The sequence below is a fragment of the Macaca fascicularis genome, chromosome 2, assembly GCF_037993035.2.
Source record: "Macaca fascicularis isolate 582-1 chromosome 2, T2T-MFA8v1.1".
NCBI lineage: Eukaryota > Metazoa > Chordata > Mammalia > Primates > Cercopithecidae > Macaca > Macaca fascicularis.
In genome coordinates, this window is record NC_088376.1 from 119,673,701 (window position 1) to 119,688,945 (window position 15,245).

The following is a 15,245-nucleotide window of genomic DNA, read 5'->3' on the forward strand; positions in this document are numbered from 1 at the left end:
TTGGCTATTGGGAATAATGCTGCTATGAACATTGGTGTATAAATAATCTTTCTGAATTCCTGCTTCAGTTCTTTTGTGTATGTACTCAGAAGTGGAATTGCTAGATTGTATGGTAATTTTTAAATTTTTTATGTTAAATTTTTACCAATTTTAATTTTGTAATTTTGTGTTAAAGGATTACACTGCTTTCCACAGCAGCTGTACCATTGTATGTTTCCATCAACAGTGCACTGTGTTTCAATTTCTCCACATCCTCACCAACACTTATTTTCTGATTTCTTGACAGTATCCATCCCAATGGTTGTGAAATGGTATCATTGTGGTTTTGATTTGCATTTCCCAATGATTACTGATATGGAACGTTTTCCCACATATTTATTGGCTATTTGCACATCTTTGGAGAAATGCCTATTGAGATCCTTTGCCCATTTTAATCAGGTTTTTTGGGGTTTTTTTTGTTGTTGTTGAGTTGTAGGAGTTATATATTTTGTATGATAATCCCTTATCCAGATATATGATTCACAACTATTTTCTCCTATTCTGTGAGTTACTTTTTCACGTTCTTGATAATAGTCTTTAATTTTGATGAAGTCCATTTTATCTCTTTTCTTTTGTTGCCTGTGTTTTTGGTGTCTTATCAAAGAAATCATTGCCAAGTCTGATAATCAGACTGTATTTTCTTCTAAGAGTTTTCTAGTTCTAGCTCTTATGTTTAGGTCTTTGATCTATTTTAAGTTTTCTATATGGTGTAAGGTTATAAATAGCTCTTAATATTTTGAGGTATGTCCCATCAATACCTAGTTTATTGAGAGTTTTTAGCATGAAGAGCTGTTGAATTTTGTCAAAGGTCTTTTCTGCATCTATTGAGATAATCATGTGGTTTTTGTCTTTGGTTCTGTTCATATGCTGGATTACGTTTACTGATTTGCATATGTTGAAACAGCCTTGTATCCCAGGGATGAAGCCAACTTGATTGTGGTGGATAAGCTTTTTGATGTGCTGCTGGATTCGGTTTGCCAGTATTTTATTGAGGATTTTTGCATCAGTGTTCATCAAGGATATTGGTCTAAAATTCTCTTTTTTTGTTGTGTCTTTGCCAGGCTTTGGTATCAGGATGATGTTGGCTTCATAAAATGAATTAGGGAGGATTCCCTCTTTTTCTATTGATTGAAATAGTTTCAGAAGGAATGGTACCAGCTCCTGTTTGTACCTCTGGTAGAATTCCATTGTGAATCCGTCTGGTCCTGGACTGTTTTTGGTTGGTAGGCTATTATTGCCTCAATTTCAGAACCTGTTATTGGTCTATTCAGGGATTCAGCTTCTTCCAGGTTTAGTCTTGGGAGGATGTATGTGTCCAGGAATTTATCCATTTCTTCTAGATTTTCTAGTTTATTTGCGTAGAGGTGTTTATAGTATTCTCTGATGGTAGTTTGTATTTCTGTGGGATCGGTGGTGATATCTCCTTTATCATTTTTTATTGTATATATTTGATTCTTCTCTCTTTTCTTCTTTATTAGTCTTGCTAGCGGTCTATCAATTTTGTTGATCTTTTCAAAAAACCAGTTCCTGGTTTGACTGATTTTTTTGAAGGGTTTTTTGTGTGTCTATCTCCTTCAGTTCTGCTTTGATCTTAGTTATTTCTTGCCTTCTGCTAGCTTTTGAATGTGTTTGCTCTTGCTTCTCTAGTTCTTTTAATTGTGATGTTAGGGTGTCAATTTTAGATCTTTCCTGCTTTCTCTTGTGGGCATTAAGTGCTATAAATTTCCCTCTACATACTGCTTTAAATGTGGCCTAGAGATTCTGGTATGTTGTGTCTTTGTTCTCATTGGTTTCAAAGAACATCTTTATTTCTGCCTTCATTTCGTTATGTACCCAGTAGTCATTCAGGAGCAGGTTGTTCGGTTTCCATGCAGTTGAGTGGTTTTGAGTGAGTTTCTTAATCCTGAGTTCTAGTTTGATTGCACTGTGGTCTGAGAGACAGTTTGTTGTGATTTCTGTTCTTTTACATTTGCTGAGGAGTGCTTTACTTCCAACTGTGTGGTCAGTTTTGGAATAAGTGTGAAGTAGTGCTGAGAAGAATGTATATTCTGTTGATTTGGGGTGGAGAGTTCTGTAGATGTCTGTTAGGTCTGCTTGGTGCAGAGCTGAGTTCAATTCCTGGATATCCTTGTTAACTTTCTGTCTCATTGATCTGCCTAATGTTGACAGTGGGGTGTTAAAGTCTCCCATTATTATTGTGTGGGAGTCTGAGTCTCTTTGTAGGTCTCTAAGGACTTGCTTTATGAATCTGGGTGCTCCTGTATTGGGTGCATATATATTTAGGATAGTTAGCTGTTCTTGTTGTAATGGCCTTCTTTGTCTCTTCTGAGCTTGTTGGTTTGAAGTCTTTTTTTATCAGAGACTAGGATTGCAACCCCTGCTTTTTTTTTGTTTTCCATTTGCTTGGTAGATCTTCCTCCACCCCTTTATTTTGAGCCTATGTGTGTGTCTGCACGTGAAATGGGTCTCCTGAATACAGCACACTGATGGGTCTTGACTCTTTATCCAATTTGCCAGTCTGTGTCTTTTAATTGGAGCATTTAGCCCATTTACATTTAAGGTTAATATTGTTATCTGTGAATTTAATCCTGTCATTATGATGTTAGCTGGTTATTTTGCTCGTTAGTTGATGTAGTTTCTTCCTAGCATCAATGGTCTTTACAATTTGGTATGTTTTTGCAGTGGCTGGTACCACTTGTTCCTTTCCATGTTTAGTGATTCCTTCAGGAGCTCTTGTAAGCAGACCTGGTGGTAACAGAATCTCTCAGCATTTGTTTGTCTGTAAAGGATTTTATTTCTCCTTCACTTACAAAACTTAGTTTGGCTGGATACGAAATTCTGAGTTGAAAATTCTTTTTTTTTAAGAATGTTGACTATTGGCCCCCACTCTCTTCTGGCTTGTAGAGTTTCTGCTGAGAGATCTGCTGTTAGTCTGATGGGCTTCCCTTTGTGGGTAACCCGACCTTTCTCTCTGGCTGCCCTTAACATTTTTTCCTTCATTTCAACTTTGGTGAATCTGAGAATTATGTGTCTTGGGGTTGGTCTTCTCGAGGAGTATCTTTGTGGTGTTCTCTGTATTTCCTGAATTTGAATGTTGGCCTGCCTCGCTAGGTTGGGAAAGTTCTCCTGGATAATATCCTGAAGAGTGTTTTCCAACTTGGTTCCATTCTCCCTGTCACTTTCAGGTACACCAGTCAGATATAGATTTGGTCTTTTCACATAGTCCCATATTTCTTGGAGGCTTTGTTCATTTCTTTTTACTCCTTTTTCTCTCAACTTCTCTTCTCACTTCATTTCATTCATTTGATTTTCAATCACTGATACCCTTTCTTCCACTTGATCAAATCGTCTACTGAAGCTTGTGCATGCATCACTTAGTTCTCGTGCCATGGTTTTCAGCTCTATCAGGTCATTTAAGGGCATCTCTACACTATTTATTCTAGTTAGCCATTTGTCTAATCGTTTTTCACGGTTTTTAGCTTCTTTGTGATGGGTTTGAACATCCTCCTTTTGCTCGGAGAAGCTTGTTATTACCGATCGTCTGAAGCCTCCTTCTCTCAACTTGTCAAAGTCATTCTCCGTCCAGCTTTGTTCTGTTGCTGGTGAGGAGCTGCTTTCCTTTGGAGGAGAAGAGGCGCTCTGATTTTTAGAATTTTCAGCTTTTCTGCTGTGGTTTCTCCCCATCTTTGTGGTTTTATCTACCTTTGGTCTTTGATGATGGTGATGTACAGATGGGGTTTTGGTGTGGATGTCCTTTCTCTTTGTTACTTTTCCTTCTAACAGTCAGGACCCTCAGCTGCAGGTCTGTTGGAGTTTGCTGGAAGTCCACTCCAGACCCTGTTTGCCTGGGTATCACCAGCGGAGGCTGCAGAACAGCAAATGTTGCAGAACGGCAATTTGCTATCTGATCCTTCTTCTGGAAGCTTTGTCTCAAAGGGGCACGTGGCTGTATGAGGTGTCAGTCAGCCCCTACTGGGAGGTGTCTCCTAGTTAGGCTACTCGGGGGTCAGAGACCCACTTGAGGAGGCAGTCTGTCCGTTCTCAGATCTCAAACTCTGTGCTGGGAGAAGCACTGCTCCTTTCAAAGCTGTCAGACAAGGACATTTAAGTCTGCAGAAGTTTCTGCTGCCTTTTGTTCAGCTATGCCCTGCCCCCAGAGGTGGAGTCTACAGAGGCAGGCAGGCCTTGAGCTGCAGTGGGCTCCACCCAGTTCGAGCTTCCAGGCCTCTCTGTTTACCTACTCAAGCCTGAGCAACGGTGGACGCCCCTCCCCAGCCTTGCTGCCACCTTGCAGTTTGATCTCAGACTGCTGTGCTAGCAGTGAGCGAGGCTCTGTGGGCGTGGGACCCTCCGAACCAGGTGTGGGATATAATCTGCTGGTGTGCCATTTGCTGAGGCCGTTGGAAAAGTGCAGTATTACTGTGGGAGTGTCCCGATTTTCCAGGTACCATCTGTCACAGCTTCCCTTTGCTAGGAAAGGGAATTCCCCGACCCCTTGAGCTTCCCTGGTGAGGCGATGCTCCGCCCTGCTCCGTGGGCTGCACCCAGTGTCTGACAAGCCCCAGTGAAATGAACCTGGTACCTCAGTTGGAAATGCAGAAATCACCTGTCTTCTGCGTTGACTCACACTGGGAGCTGCAGACTGGAGCTGTTCCTATTTGGCCATCTTGGAACCTCCTCCAGAATATTTTTAAATACCCTTGAAGAATTGTTCTTTTTAGTATATAGATTAGTATATAGAAACACAACTTATTTTTGTGTGTTGATTTTATATACTGCAACTTTGCTGAATTTATTCTATAAGTGTTTTTGTAGAATCTTAGTGATGGTCATTGTCCAGTGCAAGAGTTTGATGTGGATCCTTCTGGTACTATTTTGCTTTCTGGATGAGTAGGTACATAAACTTTGATCTACCTTAATGCTCAAGATACTCATATATGCATAATCATAACTTAATTCTACATATCTTTCCCTTTTTTGACTTCTCAACTTTATTATTATTATTATTAGTTTTTGAGATAACATCTCACTCTGTCACCCAGGCTGGAGTGCACTGGCACAGTCACAACTAACTGTAGCCTTGACCTCCCTGGGCTCAAGCAATCCTCCCATCTCAGCCTTACAAGTAGCTGGGACTACAGGCACATCCCACCATGACTGACTACTTTTTTGTATTCTGTAGAGACAGGGTTGCTCCGGCTGGTCTCAAACTGCTGGGTTCAATCAGTCCATTTGCTTTCGCCTCCCAAAGGGCTGGGATTACAGGCTTCAGCCGCTGTGCCTGGCCAACTTTCTGACTTTTAAAAATATTATATATATTTGTGAAATGCAAGAAAACATAAAGGATAGTATAAAATACACCTCTGTCATGTCATACAAGTTTAGGAAGAGCCCCTCGTATAGCATAGTTAAGAGTTTTTTAAGAAAACATTCACTTAGTTTTTATCTACTCATATCTTAAGGAATTGAATTGGTCCAGGAAGTCTTTGTACAGGAATAGGCCCAACATAAGGTGAGTGGAAGAAAACAATACATACAATCACAGGAAAGAAAAAATACTTGGTAAAACATTAAATTTAAATTACAATGAAGAAAAAGAAGAAATTGCTGTGGGAACACTCCTAGAATATAGGAAGAAGTTTCAAAAGAGATGAAAAATCTGATATCAAAGATATTATAAATAGCTTATAAAAATACAATCTTGAATCATAGGCTTTCCTAAAGAAGAAAACAGCAGTAATGATATATCAAGTTTCATAGAAAAAAATTTTCTAGATCCAGAAGAAAGTTAGGCTGAATGAATGAAAAGAGGCCAATTTGAAGGCTTATGGTAATAAGTTTACAAATATCAAGAATAAGGATATACTTCTTCAAGCATTTAAATATGAGAAAATGACAACAAAAATCAAAGTGATCTTAGATTTCTCCTCTGTAGATAGTATAGCAATATTTATAAAGGTTTAATAGATAGTGGGGCTAAAATATTTAATGCCTAGACAAGATGTTCATACATAGAGAGAACATAAAGACATACTCAGACCTGAATAATTATATAAAATATTTCTCCCAAATATTTCTTTTAATAGAAAAGTTCTTAAAGACCATTTCTGGATCAGAAAAATGGATCAGAAAAATGTAAAAATTAAAACAGTTTACAAGAATTTTATGGTTAAAAAGAATGAGTAGCTGACACAAAAGTCTCTTAAGACGTTGTGAAATGAAAAGAGTAAGTTGCAGAATAATGCATATACTATAACCATATCTATATTTAAAGAAATACTTTAAAAGACTAGCACATACATACACACACACACACACACACACGAAAAGCAGAATGTTGGTCTTGTCTCACTCTGGTGAAGGATAGTGGAAGGAAACAAGGAGAACTTTCTAGTTCTTTATGCATTTGCTTTGCTAGAATATTGTGCAAAGTGTTTAGCTGTTGTGTGATCTCTCCATAAAGGCAGAGTTTATTATGATTGTGAAAATCAGATAAAAGTTAAAGAATGTAGAAAACCAAAGTAACTCGCCAGGCGTGGTGGCTCACGCCTGTTATCCCAGCACTTTGGGAGGCCGAGGCGGACGGATCACGAGGTCAGGAAATCGAGACCATCCTGGCCAACATGGTGAAACCTCGTCTCTACTAAAAAATACAAAAAAATTAGCCGGGTGTGGTGGCGCGCGGCTGTAATCCCAGCTACTCAGGAGGCTCAGGCAAGGGAATCGCTTGAACCTGGGAGGCGAAGGTTGCAGTGAGCCGAGATCACGCCACTGCACTCCAGCCTGGGGACAGAGTAAGACTCTGTCTCAAAAAAAAAAAAAAAAAAAAAAGTAACCATTAGTATAATTATAAAGAGTATCTGCCAACATAGTTTGTACAGTAAACATCAAGATAAATAGTAATAGCAAGATAACAAGAATCAACTCTGAAAAGTCAAAAATCCTTTGTTAAAAAGCAGAGGTATGAAAACTCCAAAGACTTGATGCTTAAAAGAGACACACTTACAATAAAATTATACATTATTAAAAATTGTGGGCCAGATACAGTGGCTCATGCCTATAAGCCCAACACTTTGGTAGGCCAGAGCAGAAGAGTAGCTGCCTTGAGCCAAGAGTTTGAGACCAGCGTGGGCAACATAGTGAGACCCTGTCTCCACAGCACACACAAAAAACAAAAAATTAGCTGAGCGTGGCAGGATGTGCCTATAGTCCTAGCTATTCTGGAGGCTGAGGTGAGGGAATTACTTGAGCCCAGGAGTTAGAGGTGCAGTAAGCTATGATTATGCCTGGGCCACAGAGTAAGACCCTGTCTCTGAAAAGAGATAAGATGCCAATATATTATTACTGTTTGTATTGGTGGTTCTAGGCAATATAACAAGGAAAAGAAATTTCAAGTCATAAGAATTGGAGAGGAAAAAATGAAAGTGTAGTTATTAGTCATGTATATAGAAACCCCAAAGAATCTATAGATGAAATATTCAAAATAAAAAGTGAGAATTAATAATTTACTAGGCTATAAAAGTCTGAACAAATTTCATAGGTTCACATTACATAGATTGTTATCATGGATTTTATTAGTTTGTCCTCTCATCACTGTAAAGAAATATCTGGAGACTGGGTAATTTATAAAGAGGTTTTAATAGGCTTACAGTTCTGCAGACCGTACAGAAAGCATCGTGGCTTCTGCTTCTGGGGGGGCCTTAGGGAGCTTTCAGTCATGGTGGGAGGCAAAATGGAAGCAGGCATCTAACAGCACAAACAGGACCAAGAGAGAGGTAGCAGGGAGGGCTACACACTTTTAAACAACCAGATCTTACTATGAAAAACAATGTGGAGATTCCTTAAAGAACTAAAAGTTAGGCTGGGCATGGTGGCTCATGCCTGTAATCCCAGCACTTTGGGAAGCCGAGGCAGGCGGATCACCTGAGGTCAGGAGTTCAAGACCCGCCTGGCTAATATGGTGAAACACTGTCTCCTAAAATACAAAAATTAGCCAGGCGTGGTGGCGGCGCCTGTAATCCCAGCTACTCAGGAGTCTGAGGCAGGAGAATTGCTTGAATCCAGGAGGCAGAGGTTGCGGTTAGCTGAGATTGCGCCGCTGTACTCCAGCCTGGGTGACAGAGACTCCGTCTCAAAAAATAAAAGTAAAAAATAAAAAAAGAACCAAAAGTAGAACTACCATTTGATTCAGCAATCCCACTACTGGTGAACTCTCCAGAGGAAAAGAAGTCATTATATGGAAAAGATACTTGCACACACATTTATAGCAGCACAATTCGCAATTGGGAAAATATGGAACCAGTCCAAATGCCCATCAGTCAGTGAGTGGATGAAGAAACTGTGAGATAGATATAGATATATGATGGAATACTACTCAGCCATAAAAAGGAATGAATGAATAGCATTTGCAGCAACCTGGATGGAATTAGAGAGTATTATTTTAAGTGAAGTAACTCAGGAATGGAAAACCAAACATCTTATGTTCTCACTCATAAGTGGGAGCTAAGCTATGAGGATGCAGAGGCTTAAGAAGGATACAGTGGACTTTGAGGGCTTGTGGGGAAAGGCCGGGAGGGGGCTGAGGGATAAAAGACTACAAAGTGGGTTCAACGTATACTGCTCGGGTGATGCGTACACCAGAATCTCACAGATCACCACTAAAGAACTTACTCATGTAACCAAATACCACCTCTTCCCCCAAAACCTATGGAAATAAAATTTTTTTTTAAAAGTAATTGCAGTTTTACCCATTACTTTCTATTTATTTTTATTTTTATTTTTATATATTTTTTGAGACGGAGTCTCGCTCTGCTGCCCAGGCTGGAGTGCAGTGGCCGGATCTCAGCTCACTGCAAGCGCCGCCTCCCGGGTTCACGCCATTCTCCTGCCTCAGCCTCCTGAGTAGCTGGGACTACAGGCGCCCGCCACCTCGCCCGGCTAGTTTTTTTTTTTTGTATTTTTAGTAGAGACGGGGTTTCACCGTGTTAGCCAGGATGGTCTCGATCTCCTGACCTCGTGATCTGCCCGTCTCGGCCTCCCAAAGTGCTGGGATTACAGGCTTGAGCCAGCGCGTCCGGCCTACCCATTACTTTCAATGGCAAAAACTGCAATTTACTTTTGCACCAACCTAAAAAATAAAAAGATCTCATGAGAACTCATCACAATGACAGCACCAAGGGGGATGGTGTTAAACCATGAGAAACCACCCCTGTGATCCAGTCACCTCCCACCAGGCCCTACCTCCAACACTGGGGATTACAATTCAACATGAGTTTTGGTGGGGACACTGAATCAAACCATATAATGGAATTAAGCTAGATATCAGTAACAAATAGTAACTAGAAAATTCCCAAATGTTTGATAAGTAGGCAGTATACTTCTGAGTGAAAGAGAAATTCACATTAGAAAATATTTTTAACTGAGTGATAATGAAAATATTACATATCAAAATGTAGGTTTCCTGTGCTGAGGGGGAAATTTTTCACCTTAAATGCATCTCTTGAAAGATTGAAAATCAAGTATCAGTGACCTAAAGTATTCATCTCAAGAGGTTAGAGAAAGAACAGCAAAATTTAAGCCCAAAGTAGGTCAGAGTGGGTATTAGTAAAACTAGAAATATGTACAATAGAATTAACAAAGCCAAAAGTTAATTCTTTGAAAAGTTATTTAAATTGATAAACCCCTCATAAAATTGAGATGAATTAAAAAGGAGACATCACCAGAGAATATGGACATTAGAAAGAGAAGGGGATTTTCTGAATAACTTCACTTTCAAGTTAATTTGGACTTAAAAATGAGCAAATTATTAGAAAAACACAGATTACTAAAATTGACACAAGAAGCAGTAAATCAGAATGGTACTTTAATGAAATTGAACCCATTACTAAAAACCCAACAAAATAAACTCCAGAACCAAATGTATTTACTGGTGAATTCTTCCCAACAATTAAGGTGGAAGTGAAAACCTTTTAGGTTGTTTATGAGGGTAGTAAACCTGATACCCAAAACTAACTCTTTATACCAAAACCTGACAGGAAATACAAGAAAGAAAAATAAATACAAGAAAGAGTAATAAATCATGATGAGTTGGGTCTATTCAAGGAATGCAAGCAAGCTAGGTTTAACGTTCACAAATCAATGATCATCATATTTGTAAAAATAATAGGTAAACTTAATAAAGGTGGCTAGACACAAGAATTAATGTACCAGTGTCATTAGTACAACACTGAAAGGATGATCTTTTAAAAAAGAATTGATGAATGACCTCATCGAAAGTTCTGTTCTTAGGTTAAAGTTAAGTTTATAAAATAGAGGGAGAAAATGATTGCAAATTAATTCTTGATAAAAGGACTTACATCCAGCATATATTTTTAAAAACTAAACATTCAGTAATTAGACAACCCAATTTTTTTAATTGGCAGAATTTTAATAGATGTGGCTCCAAAGAGGATATATGGCAAATAAGTACATGAGAAACGGATTTTTAGCCATCGTTTACTCTATGGGCCTTCTGGTTCCAGAGGGATTTTAAATAATTTTTAAGTTCAGAGTAATTTTGTTTTTTAAAAAGTGATTTCAGCTCTGTGTTTTGCTGCCCTTCCTCCTGTAAGGTAATGGTCTTTGTAATCCAGTGTCCTGACATCCCTACCACCCACATGAATGCCTTTTCTGCGTGGCCAGTAGACAAGGTAGGCAGGTGGATGTTGTCATCTTAATTGGGGAATCATGAACTGGCAAGAAGGGCTTTTCTGGCCCTTGGCAAAGTCAACACTGAGTGTTCTTTCCCAAAGCTGCATTTTTATAGACTGCTTTAAGGGGAGAATTACATGAAATGGAAACAGGCATCTATAGTGGACCATCTGAAAAGCCCTTTATTTTCAGTTCTGACTTACCAGCTGCCATTTGTACAGCATTTGAATCAGGAGTGAGACTAACATTTCCTAACAGAATAATTTGAAGACTAAAATAATTACATTAGGACTCTAACATCAGGAACTATTTGAGGGGAAGGTTGTAGTGGGTTTCCTATGAGTTTTCACACAAGGCCGTCACGTGAGAATAGGCCATATGCAGTGGCTTTTTGGGAGGTCAAGGCGGGTGGATTTCTTGAGCCCAGGAGTTCAAGGCCATCCTGGGCAACAACATAGTAAAATCCTGTCTCTACGAAAAATAAAAATAGCTGGGTGTGGTGGCGTGCATCTGTAGTCCCAGCTACTTGAGAATCTGAGGCAGGAGGATCACTTAAGCCTGGGATGTTAAGGCAGCAGTGAGCCATGATTGTGCACTCCAGCCTGGGTGACAGTGAGACCCTGCCTGGAAAAAAAAAAAAAAAGAATAGGCTCAAAACATATTTAGGAAATCAGTTTTTATGTAGGGGAAGTCTCAGGTCTGTAATAGGGAGATACAGTGAAAAAGTCAGCCTGGGAAAAGAGGCTTCTTTAACTGTATGGAGGATTTAGCAAGAGGGAATGCTAGAAGAAGGTCAAAACACAACACTTGTTACAGTATGTCTTGTGTTACACACAAATATTCCTTACTCACCTTCAACTAAATGCACGCAGTAAACCAAAAGGAATGCAGTTCTACCTACATCTCTCCCCATCTCCCACCCCCATGTTTTTCATTCTTCTAACTGAATGCACATTGGGAGAGACTTGTGAAAAAGAATGTAAGAATAATTTAAAGGCTTTCCCAGTCAACAACAGAAATGAAATGCAGGTAAGTCGTAGTAGCTTTGTAAGATATCTTTGAGTAAGAAATTAAAGACTAAACTGAGAGATCTGATTGTTCAGTTGTCTTAGGGTTATAAATATATATAAAACATTTTGAGTGTTTAAGGAATTTTTAAGGGTAATTTTAACTTTTGTCTAATCCGTGAATAATTTGCAATACCACTACACTAGAATATGGAATCAGATCTCGTTACATCAGACTCAAACAAATACACAGCATTCTAAGACTATTGAGTTACCTTGTTGAAAATTTTCTTTAGGGAGTTCAAAGGGTCCATTTGCAATTTGGGGGTATCCAGTCTTTTGGCTTCCCTGAGTCACACTGGAAGAAGAAAAATGGTCTTGGGCCACACATAAAATAAACTAACACTGTGATAGCTGATGAACTTAAAAAAAAATTGCACAACAATTTCATAATATTTTAAGAAAGTTTACAAATTTGTGTTGGGCCACATTCAAAGCTGTCTTGGCCCACAGGTTGGACAATGCTTGTTTTTCTTTTCCCACTTTGACCTCTAAAACATTTCTTGAGGTATACTTTCTTTTACCTAAAGATAATGTTCCTTTTGAAGTGATTGTTTTAGGCTTAAATAAGTTTGATGGTTTTTAATCTGTTTAGAATGTAGGAGGACGAGATATAAGGATCTTTACTTTTTGTATAAATATTTCTTCTGATCAAAACAGTGAGTTGTAAACTATGACCTTTGTGATCTTTTCTGGTAAAAACAAGGGAAGAAAGTAACATTGTGAGGTATATTGTCATTGTAGGATTCTGTCAAACCATTTTTCTTAATTATGTCCTGCAGTTATTTCATGTAATGAAATGTTTTGTTATTTGCCTGTTGCATTTCAGAACAATTTGAGTAGGATATATATTTTTAAGAGTATCCTAAACTCATCAGTTAAAGTGGCAGCAAACTTTTATGCTACTGTTTTCGTTTTTTACTTTTTCCTTAAGATTCAAAGACTTGTTCTGGACACAGTATATTTTTCTTATTGAAACATCATAGGCTGTGATAGAGCTGTAGTAGCAGAAACCTAGAAGACAGAGGGTCTCCTAGAGAGAGACATGATTCAGTAGGGAAAGTCTCTTGCTCTCACACATCTTTCTATATTCTCCTTGTTCTTGTCCTAAAGGCAGTATTTGTTGTATTTCAAAGCCAAATGTAAAACAATAGTCATCTGTTTTAAATTGTTAATAACTCTTTCAGCCTCTAAAGGAGACTTTGAATTTTGAAAAATAATTTTTTTGAGACAGGGTCTCACTCTTGCCCATGCTGGAGTGCAGTGGCATGATTTCGGCTCACTACAACCCCTGCCTCCCAGGTTCAAGTGATTTGTGCCTCAGCCTCCCAAGTAGCTGGGATTACAGGCATGCACCCACACCTGGCTAATTTTATTTTATTTTATTTTATTTTTTAGTAGAGATGGGGTTTTGCCATGTTGGCCAGGCTGGTCTCGAACTCCTGGGCTCAGGTGATCTGCCCATGTCAGCCTCCCAACATGCTAGGATTATAGTCATGAGCTGCTGCATCCAGCTGAATTTTGAGTCTTTTAATTGTTTTGGAGAAAGAATTTTCTGTTTTTTATTAGAAAATTCCCTTTCCTTACACTTAGATATCTTATTATATCTCTCTGCTCTAATATATATATATTTTTTTTTGAGACGGAGTCTCGCTCTGTAGCCCAGGCTGGAGTGCAGTGGCCGGATCTCAGCTCACTGCAAGCTCCGCCTCCCGGGTTCACGCCATTCTCCGGCCTCAGCCTCCCGAGTAGCTGGGACTACAGGCGCCCGCCACCTCGCCTGGCTAGTTTTTTGTATTTCTTAGTAGAGACGGGGTTTCACCGTGTTAGCCAGGATGGTCTCAATCTCCTGACCTCGTGATCCGCCCGTCTCGGCCTCCCAAAGTGCTGGGACTACAGGCTTGAGCCACCGTGCCCGGCCTGCTCTAATATATTTAAAATATGATTCTGAGAATCAGAATATATCTACTTAATTATTTGTTTGAATTCAAATTCATTTGAAGTTATTCCTCCTCTTACAGATAAATGCCTCACTGGATTAAATCTGTATAAGTTACTTTAGCAAGATTTGCCCATATTAAATGATTAGAAAAAGAGAACTGAACTTTAGATAGCTTTTATGACTGTTGTTTAGGAAACAGTACTGCTGGAGCACCCTTTCAGTGCTGGTAAACAAGAACTGCAGAGAAAATGGATTGAAGAGTTGAATAAGCAAATAGAAGATGACCGTCAAAGAAAAATAGAGGAAAAAATTATATATTCAAAGGTAACTTATGAGGTTTTATGGCTATAAAAGAAAATGATAATAAAATCAAAGTCTTCAATCAATTAAAACTAGAAGTATTCTGAAACTTCTTGACAAGACCAGAATATTCCAGTTATTCCACATTTGCCCATGTGAACCTGTTTCATTGAATGCATTATGTGGCATTGCATAGCTTCTTACAACTTTTTAGAAATTTCCTAATTCTTTGAATTTCTCAAATTTTCGAAGCTAGTTATGTATAAGGACTCTAACAGTACAGTTTTGTTAATTTTTATGATGCTTATTCTGCTCTAAGGTGACTTTTAGAAATCATCTTTGGTTGTCATTTGGAATTATATATGAGAATTTTTTGTCATCATTAGGGTGAGGAACATGACAGATGGGCAATGCACTTTGATTCATTAAAGAGTTATCCTGGTTCTCAATCTCAACTGTCCTCTCGGTCAACACACAAACAACCTGAGTACTTCTGTGTCTCTCCTGACACTCAGGAGCTGGCTGATGTCAGCAGTGTTTGTACACCTACAACTGGAAGCCAGGTTGAACCTTCAGAGGTGGAGCATAGAGCAAAACCTATTAAGGATGTGGTTATGGCAAACAGTAAGAAAACAAAGTAAGTTCATGCTTATGTATTTATTGATTTTTAAGAAAGTCTCTGTGCTTTAGTAAGACTTGTTAATGTCTCATTGGTTTCAGATTTGGTATTTGTCTTTAAAATAGAAATAATCAGTAGATTTATCCCAAACAAAAATGATTTAGCTTGTTGAATCTACCTTTTTGAGGTTTTTAATAGCTAATATATGTATCTTTCCAGCTTTTTCCGTTCCATGACTGCTCTCTTGGACCCAGCTCAGATTGAGGAACGAGACAGACGACGACAAAAACAATTAGAGCATCAGGTATTGCATTGTTAAACATTGTTCTTTACCTTAATAAGTAACAGTCATGGTGAACATATACCTAAGTAAATGGAAATTTAAATTCTGATGTAACTTAACAGCATAGGTCCTGTCCAGTTGTGTCATGAATCCAGTCCCTACCCCAACTGGCATTGTAATATTAGAATTATACTTATGCTAAGAACCCAACAGTATCACATACTACAGCCACCTGCCTTCCAGTAGAGAAGGTCTTTAATATATAAGTTGTATATGTGAATTTGTATTGTCTTAGGTTAGTACTGG

At 38.7% G+C, this 15,245-nt stretch overlaps 1 protein-coding gene across 50 annotated transcripts in view; it reads left to right on the top strand.

Moving 5' to 3' along the window:
* CCDC66 (coiled-coil domain containing 66) overlaps positions 1 to 15,245 on the top strand; it is a 58,900-nt gene that overhangs the window by 15,049 nt on the left and 28,606 nt on the right. For 28 of the 50 annotated variants that reach the window (XR_012431284.1, XM_065540781.2, XM_074032521.1 and 25 more), the window contains 3 exons: positions 13,930 to 14,061; positions 14,424 to 14,674; positions 14,876 to 14,960. Coding sequence is in view for 48 of the 50 variants with exons in the window: in XM_065540781.2 (XP_065396853.1) it covers positions 13,930 to 14,061; positions 14,424 to 14,674; positions 14,876 to 14,960 (468 nt within the window). In the remaining 2 variants the exon portion in view is untranslated. The remainder of the gene's footprint in view (positions 1 to 13,929; positions 14,062 to 14,423; positions 14,675 to 14,875; positions 14,961 to 15,245) is intronic. The other 22 variants (XR_012431283.1, XM_074032539.1, XM_074032522.1 and 19 more) reach the window with 3 other exon arrangements.